Source organism: Eubalaena glacialis, chromosome 4 (assembly GCF_028564815.1).
Source record: "Eubalaena glacialis isolate mEubGla1 chromosome 4, mEubGla1.1.hap2.+ XY, whole genome shotgun sequence".
NCBI classification, from domain to species: Eukaryota; Metazoa; Chordata; class Mammalia; order Artiodactyla; family Balaenidae; genus Eubalaena; species Eubalaena glacialis.
In genome coordinates, this window is record NC_083719.1 from 177,132,703 (window position 1) to 177,140,643 (window position 7,941).

Below are 7,941 nucleotides of genomic sequence, written 5' to 3' on the forward strand. Positions count from 1 at the left end.
TGAGGGGTGGAACTCCAGTCCTGGTTACCATAAAGAGGGGAGGTGAGTCTTGGTTGGCCCTTCCTTGTGGTCCCACTTTGTGTCTCACCTATGTGCCAGCTGCCCCCAGACCCTCAGCAAACTGCAGTGCTGTTCTGAGTCCCAGTGCCCACCTGAAGAAAAGATTAACAGCCTCATTTACCAATTTCTTTTTATTCCTCGACAATCCTGAGTAAGGTGTTATGATTCCCATTTTGCAGATGAGTAGATTGAGTCACAGAGAGGTTAAGGCACATGATCAAGGCCAAACAAATAGGAAGACACTAAATAGATTCAAACTGAAGTCCAAACGGGCCCTTGAGCCTTAGCTCTTATATGCTCTGCTGGGCTTCCTAGAGAGAAGGCCCTGCTCTACTTTCCACAGGGCTTCCATGCCTTCACCAGAGGCTGGAAGGCCTTCCAGAGGGCGGGCAGCTGGGCACACAGTGTGCCCCCCCCCCGGTGCTCCTCTCTTTTGTTCCGATTCATGTCACCCACACAGGCCCAGGGCCTTTCTGGGGCTACACACCACTTGGAATGGTCTTCTGTGGCATTGAAGGTTGGCCCAGCTAGCCCAGGGAAGGCTGTCTGGGTCACATCCAGTACGTGCTGGACCCCAGAGCAGTTGGAGGGCAGGATGCCAGAAGATCTTTGCCAGAACTGGACCTGTAGGTCACTGCCAAGGGCTTCCACCAACCAGCCAGAGTACAGGTCTGCAGAAGATGGAAAGAGGACATGGACAGGGTCAGGATCACTGCTAGGGATTCCCTAGACCACTTCCCCTCTCTGAGCTGTTTCCTCAGTTATCAATTCCTGGCAATCTGGGGAATTATAACATTAAGACTAATAGCCCTTACTAAATGCTTTATATGCATCATGTCACTCGACAGTCCTTTAAAGTTGATACCATTATTCCCATTTTTCAGAAAGGTAAGTTGAGGCTCTGGTTAAATCATGTATCACACAGCCAGAAACCAATATTTGAACACAGGTATATTTGTTGTTTACCTCTCATGTGATTATGACTCCAAGGTGTTCTAGTCCCTAACCATGACCTGCCCTCAGCCATGGACACACCAGACACCCCCTCTGCAGAAAAAGTTCTCCAACTGTCAACCTCAAGGCTCACCATCTCCAAAGTTTCCAAATTTGGCAAAGCTCTGGAACATGTGTCCTTTGTTTGATGTGAGTGTTACGCTGCTGTTCCATGGTCCCTGGCGAACATGATGGCCCTTGACTACCTCCTCCAGGTGGAATTTCTGGGCGAAGTCCCCTTCCAGCCTATGGTCATACACGAGAGGGTAGGTGTAGGTCAGCTGTCTGCCTGGAGGGCAAGGGGAGAAGAAAATGAGTGACTGTTCCAAGATTCTAGCCTGGGAATCAGGGACTCACCCTGCCTCCCTGTCTCCACTCACTGATATTCAGGAACTGGGTGAGAGGAAAAGATACACAGATCAGGGTCTGCCCATAGTTCTGGGCACTAGGAGGCCAGCTGTACGCAGCAGAGGAGGCAGGTGGAGGGAAGTTCGGAACGCTGTGGATCAACCAGAAGCCCCCTTCTTGGTCCAGCAGCAGCACACCTGAACCAGAAATTGGAGATCAGGGGGACTGCTTGAGGCATCCCAACAAGCACATGTGCAACCCAGGAACACTCAGTCTGTAGGGGGCCTGGACCACAGGACCAGTGGGCAGTGGGCAGTGTCAGGACCACTGCTGAGCTCAGTTTCCACAGCCATCGATTCTCTTAGTCCAGAGGAAGGACAATGTTGATTTAAAATAAGGAAACAGATGGCTAGGGCCTGACAGAGCAGCCCACCCTCACCCCCGTGGCAACTCATGGGTTAGCTGGGGGAAATGCACAGGGAAACCAGAACTCTTCCCCAGTTCCCAGTCTGGCCTCACCCTTCGTGTGCCCACGGCTGGAAGAGTCCTGAGACCCGCTGGATTGAGGCGGTTGGTCATTGTAGAGTAGAAAGGCGAGCTGGGGAAGATGGACAGGGGCAACTTGAAGGTTCCCCCAAGTCGGGCCCACCCTAGAGTCCCACCCCAGGTTCTGCTGGGGGCGTCTTCACCTGGCTGGTGGTGTTTCGGTACAGCGGCAGCAGGCTGCGGCCCACGGCCCCCGTGGGGCTGCTGATGAGCCCCGCACCGTCGCGCCAGCCCCCTGAGTCTTCATCTAAGTACTTGTACCGCAGCCCTCTCTGCGCCGCATCTCCGGGCCCGCTGTGGGCCGGCAGCTTGTAGACGACGAACCTGGAGGTTAGGAAAAGGACAGAATAGAGGAAGAAGAAAAGGAACCCCAGTCTTCACCTAGGAACGCAGCAATCCCCAGTGCGGCCCCGGAGGGATAGTCGGCTCCCGCGCACTCACCAGTCCACAGGCTGCCCCGAGTCCCCGTAGCAGGTCAGGGTCCCTACAGGGACCCAGAGCAGCACGGCCAATAGCAGCAAGCTCAGCGCGGCCATGAGCTCAGAGCGTTAGCTGGGGTCTAGAAATCTGTGTCGGGACCGCAAGGCGCGGGGTCACGAGCTGGGCCAGACCCGGCCTCTGGTGACTTTCACTTCCCCAAACCCGCCGGGGAACCCAGGCCCAGACATCACGAGGATGCAGACTCCGCCCGCGAGGTGAGAAGCAGAGGTCTGAATAGGTAGTCAAGGATCCTCCAGGGGGCTCGGCTTTCTTCGGGGCAGTTGCTCCCTGCAGGCTCCGCCCCCGACCCGGCCAGCCTGGGGCCGCCTCCTGCTTCCGGCAGACTAGTCCCTGATAGGCTCCATCCTCTGGCTCGGCCCAGACATGGCGTCTCACGGCCAGGTGGTTTCCAGTGTCCGGCCTCCGGCTCTACTCCTGGCCAATCACAGCCCACGTCCCTCCAGTAGGCCCTGCCTCCGTCTCTTTCAATTCTGGCTAATCCCAATCAACACTCTTTCACTGAACTTCGCTCCTCCCCTGGCTTCTCCGTCAGAGGCAAATTTGGATTTTTTTTTTCCTTTCCTGCCTTACAGCCTAAGGTCCAACTCTCGTGACTTTTGCTCCCTTAAAGGGCGCTTGCCCTCCTGGTCCTCCCCCTTTTCATTCTGCATGTTCCCCCCACCCCCCCGCCACCGCCGCTGAGCTAGCCAAGGGGTCACTTTGGATGATGACAGGGTGAAGGATGACGGGGCTCTGGGACCCGGCTGAGGATTTTTTTTTTTTTTTTTTTTTGGCTGCGTTGGGTTTTCGTTGCTGAGCGTGGGCTTTACTCTAGTTGCGGTGAGCGGGGGCTACTCTTCGTTGCCGAGCGCGGGCTTCTCATTGCGATGGCTTTTCGTTGCGGGGCACCTGCTCTAGGCGTGCGGGCTTCAATAGTTGCAGCACGCAGGCTCGGTAGTTGTGGCTCGCGGGCTCTAGAGCGCAGGCTCATTAGCTGTGGCCCTTGGGCTTAGTTGCTCCGCGGCATGTGGGATCTTCCCCGACCAGGGCTCGAACCCGTGTCCCCTGCATTGGCAGGCAGATTCTTAATCACTGTGCCACTAGGGAAGCCCCCGGGCTGAGGATTCTTAAGTGGAGGAAGATGGTCCCTGTGAATGTCCCTGGGTTTCGAGGCAGGAGGCAGGGACAATGTAGCCTGACCTTGGGGTGGGGGAAGGACGGGCTGCAAGTGCCTGAGGAGGGTTGCCCAGTTTTAGGAGAGGAGGGTGTGAGCGTGTGTATAGCTCCCCAATATCACCTCTGGGGTTAAGCTTCCTCCCAACTTCCACACCCAAAACCCACAAATTCAGACCAACACTGAAGCTTTATTTGGGAGGAGCATTTTTACGAGACCCATAACCATTCACATCAATGCCAGCCACTATGTGGAGCTTCAGGAGTCACAGTGTGAAGCCTTCTTCTAGAACCAGCGTCTCTGGGAAGCCTCACCTCACAACGCCTCTGTTGTCTAGGGCCACCTGTGAGCTGGTCTGATGGTCCAGCTCTCTGAGGGTCTGTCTCTTTGTCAGAAGTATCTAAGTATCCACCTGAGTCCGTTTATTTTGAGGTCTATCTCGCTCGGTCTACATGACCGTGTGTGACTGTGGCTCCCTGTGGCCAAGGACATGTGGGAACTTCTGCTGGAGGCTCCCCCAGGTCTGTCTATGGGCCAGTCCTTGGTGGATCTGTGGGACCAAGAGTCCGGACGAGGGTTCATCCGAGGGAAAACCACCGTGCCTGGGTCCGTTCTTGTTCTAACCCCAGTCCCCAGAAAAGGTCCAAGTGCCGGGGCGGGGCTCAAAGATGACGCTTCATGTGCAAGGCCAGATGATCCGAGCGCGAAAAAGCACGCGAACAGAGCTGGCAGCGGAAGGGACGCTGACCGGTGTGCTTTCGGTAGTGACGGGTCAGCTCATCGGAGCGCGCGAACCTCCAGCCACAGCCATCCCACGTGCAGGCGTATGGCTTCTCCCCTGGGGGGACGAGGAAGCCTTGAGAGCCACTGTCCCCCACACCTGGTCCCAGGGTCCTCCCTCCTAGCCTTGGCCGGGACTAGGGTGAGGCAAGTCAGGCGCCTAGGTCGTGAAATTTAAGGAGACACTCTCGGGAAGGGTCTGAATCTGTACCCAGGGCCGGCCTCTGCTACCCCGACCCTTCTTCTTCTGTTCCTGCTGGCGCCAGGCCCCTTTTCATTTCCTGGTCACAAGTCGCGCCCTCTACACTACTAGCCCTACTTCCTGTGCCCGGTACCCTGCCCCTGCGTCCTAATGCCGTCACAATCTTTGTCCTTTGGCACTGCCCCTATGTCCCAGCCCCTCCTTTGCACCAGGGGACCCTCAAGCTGCTGCCCAATCCTGCCCCTGGCCTTGGCCCTTGAGCCCCGAAATCCACCTGGTGTTCCAGGCCCTGTCCCCAGTGAGTATGCTCTCCCCCTGCTAGACCCGGCCCCTCCTCCCTGCGTTCCTGGACGCGTCTGTACACGTGGCCCCATCCTCTGTGCGGACCCCTATGCATAGGCCTCATTCCTCCTCCACCCCGCCTCTGTTCCACGTCCCCTCCCCTGTCTTTGGCTCCTTGGGACCCGGCTTCTCCTCCTATGCCTACCCTCCTGTATTTCCCAGCCATTTCCCTTTGCTCTCCAGGACCTGCCTCTGCGTCCGGGCCCCTGAAACTAACTCTCCTGAGCTCCAGCACGCCCCCTACAGTCTAACCAAGCAACCCACTCTTTATACTCCTGGCTACCGCCCCAGAACACCTAACTCCGCTCTCGCTTGACCCAAACCTGAACCCTGGGTCTTTGGCCCCGCCCCTGGTATTTCGAGCTGTCCTCTCCCCGCAGTCCCTCCTCTAGCCCCGGCCCCTACACAGCTTGCCTGGCTTTCTGCTCTTCGGCCCGTCCCTGGCCCAGGTCTTAGCCCTCGGTTCCCTGAAATGCTTCCCAGGTTTTCCATGTCCTCTCTCCGTCCCCACATGCCTTCCGCACTACTTCCCATCCGGCTCCTGATATTCCAGACGCGTCCCCAGCTCCTTCTGCCCAGCCTTTTGCTCCGAGACTTTGCTTTAGCCCCTCCCCTTGCTCCTGGTTTCCAGCTCCTCTGCAGCTCTTGTCTCCCAAGGTCCCACCCAGCCCCGCCCCTGCGCCGGGCCCCGCCCCCTCACCTGTGTGCGTGCGTAGATGCGCCTTCAGGTGAGAGCTCTTGGTGTAACTCTTGCCGCAGCCCGGGTGCGTGCACGTGTGCGCAGCCTGCCTCTTGCGCGCCCAAGATCGCCTGCTGCGCTTGGATGGCGCGGCCTCCGCGGTCCCTCCTGGGTCTCCTGTGGTCCCCCCGAGTCCTGCACCCGTCGTCCCGGGCCCTAGACAACTCAGGAAGGAGTGGGGCGTGGCGGGACCGGGCGCCGGAGCCTGGAGCCCGCGGAAGAGCTGGAAGTGCCCTTGGTACTGCGGCATCGGGTACAGCGCAGGGTACCCGGACAGCAGCCCGTAGGGGGCTCCCGGCGCTGCAGGCACTGAAAGCCCCGTCCGGGGGAAGTAGCTGCCGGAGGAACCCGCACCCGGTCCCGGGTACATCGGCTGCAGCGGCAACGCCTTGGGCTCGGGGGCTGGAATCAGGGCTGGGCCCACGAAGGCATCGGGAGCCGGGGTTCGTGGGGCCGGGCGCGCCCAGCCCGGGTGCTCCTCGGGACCCAAGAGCCCAGCCACCAGCCCCGGGCCGCCCGCGTACGCGCCCAGAGTCTCGGGCGGCAGTGGGAATTGCACCCCGGAACCTTCGCCAGGCGCCAGAGCGCAAGTCTGGGGGACGCAGGTCTGGGGCGCGCTGCCCGGCTCTGGGCACGGAAAATTGGTGAGTAGGAGATCCAGGTCCCAGGGGGTAGCCGCGTCCCTCTCATCGTCTTCGTCCTCCCCGGGCGTGTCCTCCAACTCAGGCCTCACGTGGAGGGGTGGCCCTGTGGGGTCGGGGGGACCTGGGCCCAAGTCCTGCACCTCTTCAGAGCGCCACCACTGTGGGAGGGAGCCGGTAGCACGAAGCTTCAGTGGACACCAGGGTATCCTGCCCGGAGATGGTGGGGGCTGGATGCCCTGATGGGGGCAGACTGGCAAGAGGCTCAATAAAGGGGTCTTGTTTGCTTGTCTGTCATGTCAGTCTGTCCCTCACATTGTCCTTCCCCCCCTCCCCCCACCACCTCAGCTCCAGAGACAGAGGTCTATCTGTCAGGCTGGAGACAGGAGATAAGGCTTACATTATCTGGAGCCACACTCAGGCAAGGGGGAAGGGGTGGCAGAGCCAAGAATGGAAGGCTGGAGGAGGCTCAGCCTTGCCTCAGTTTCCCCCAAGAACCTTCCTCTTCTTCCCTGTCCCCCAACAAGATTAATTCCAAGATTAATTCCTGGATGTCCCCTAGACACATCTGCCATTTCCCTCTGATATCTGGGGGTGTCTCACTGAGCCTAGATCCCTGAGTTGTTCAGTTCCCAGCCTCAGTTTTCTATGACAGAAATAGGCCCTTAGACCAAGTTCAGACCCCTGGCCTGCACTGAGGACACCCAGCGCTGACCAGGTCTCTGAATTCCAAGGCAAGATTCAGACCTGATCCCCCAGCTCTGTGGCCTGGGCCCAGAACCCCTGGCAGCCCATCTAGACCCCACTGGCCCCACCTTGAGGAAGTCTTCCTGTGTGTCCAAGAAGGGGCCCAGGGTGGTCAGCGTGCTGATGGAGGGCAAGGCGGTCTCCGCTGCAGCCATGGCTGGCTGGTGCCCACCCTGGGGCTCAGGCCTCCTCTCCTTTGGCAGCCTCGTGGGCTCTGAGGCTCTGATGGCCCCTTGGAGGGCTCCTCTCTGCCCTCAGCTGATTGGCTGCAGCCCCTGATAAGGGGCAGGCAAAGGCGGGGGTCACCGTTTCTGGGGGAACAGACTTCGCCTAGGCCTGTTTGGGGCTGAGCCTTAAAGAATGATCCTGTATCCAAAGCCAATCAGATGTTCAGGGGCTGGGGGTTCAGGGGCTGGGGGTTCAGGGATTGGGCAAAGTGAGGCACTGGGTTCCCAAAGAAGGAGAAACTTGGAGCCTGTTCTCAGTTACCTTCCTGGAGAAGGGGTGACAGGCAGAATGGGGATTCTGGGAAGGATCTTCAAGACCCCCTTGCCCCTGACCAGGACCTTGCAGCTCTCCCCTTCCCCATAAACAGCAGCAACTGTGCTGATGGCGGGACTTGGCATGAACTCCCTGCCAAGCCAAGCATTATCAGACTCCCCAGACGTTGGAGGCTGCTATCAGGTGGGGGCCCAGAACAGCCAAGGTTCTGTCCCTGGTGAGTGGGAGGGCTGGGGGCTGGGGATTAACTTGGTTTTAAATTTCCTGGGTAGTGAGCTCCCAGGGTCTGAGCCCAGTGGCAGGAGAGGCCCCTGCCAATCAGCCGTCACTGTCTACCATGGACACCCCCCCACCCCAGGCGGCGTTGCAGGGAGAGTAGCTGCATGGA

General features: G+C 58.9%; 2 protein-coding genes across 2 annotated transcripts; both read right to left on the reverse strand.

Annotated features, from left to right (window-relative positions):
• Window positions 1-186: 186 nt before the first annotated feature.
• On the reverse strand, window positions 187-2,795 carry DNASE2 (deoxyribonuclease 2, lysosomal). The gene is made up of 6 exons (XM_061188722.1): window positions 2,389-2,795; window positions 2,091-2,271; window positions 1,921-1,999; window positions 1,434-1,598; window positions 1,148-1,342; window positions 187-731 (listed from the first exon to the last, which is right to left on the reverse strand). The coding sequence occupies exons 1-6, from the start codon at window positions 2,481-2,483 to the stop codon at window positions 391-393; spliced, it is 1,056 nt and encodes a 351-aa protein (XP_061044705.1). The 5' UTR covers window positions 2,484-2,795; the 3' UTR covers window positions 187-390.
• A 1,030-nt stretch (window positions 2,796-3,825) lies between these two features.
• Window positions 3,826-7,207, reverse strand: KLF1 (KLF transcription factor 1). Its single transcript, XM_061188723.1, has 3 exons — window positions 7,121-7,207; window positions 5,626-6,466; window positions 3,826-4,439 (listed from the first exon to the last, which is right to left on the reverse strand). The coding sequence occupies exons 1-3, from the start codon at window positions 7,205-7,207 to the stop codon at window positions 4,264-4,266; spliced, it is 1,104 nt and encodes a 367-aa protein (XP_061044706.1). The 3' UTR covers window positions 3,826-4,263.
• Window positions 7,208-7,941: the final 734 nt, after the last annotated feature.

Excerpts from the sequence above, each read along its gene's own strand:
- DNASE2 (XM_061188722.1), bottom strand. The coding sequence starts at position 2,483 with ATGGCCGCGCTGAGCTTGCTGCTATTGGCCGTGCTGCTCTGGGTCCCT. Across the intron at positions 1,599-1,920 it reads CAGCCGTGGGCACACGAAGG|GTGTGCTGCTGCTGGACCAA; the intron begins GTGAGGCCAGAC and ends TTTCTGGTTCAG. Across the intron at positions 732-1,147 it reads ATTTGGAAACTTTGGAGATG|ACCTGTACTCTGGCTGGTTG; the intron begins GTGAGCCTTGAG and ends CATCTTCTGCAG.
- KLF1 (XM_061188723.1), bottom strand. The coding sequence starts at position 7,207 with ATGGCTGCAGCGGAGACCGCCTTGCCCTCCATCAGCACGCTGACCACC. Across the intron at positions 6,467-7,120 it reads CACAGGAAGACTTCCTCAAG|TGGTGGCGCTCTGAAGAGGT; the intron begins GTGGGGCCAGTG and ends TCCCTCCCACAG. Across the intron at positions 4,440-5,625 it reads GCATCTACGCACGCACACAG|GGGAGAAGCCATACGCCTGC; the intron begins GTGAGGGGGCGG and ends TCGTCCCCCCAG.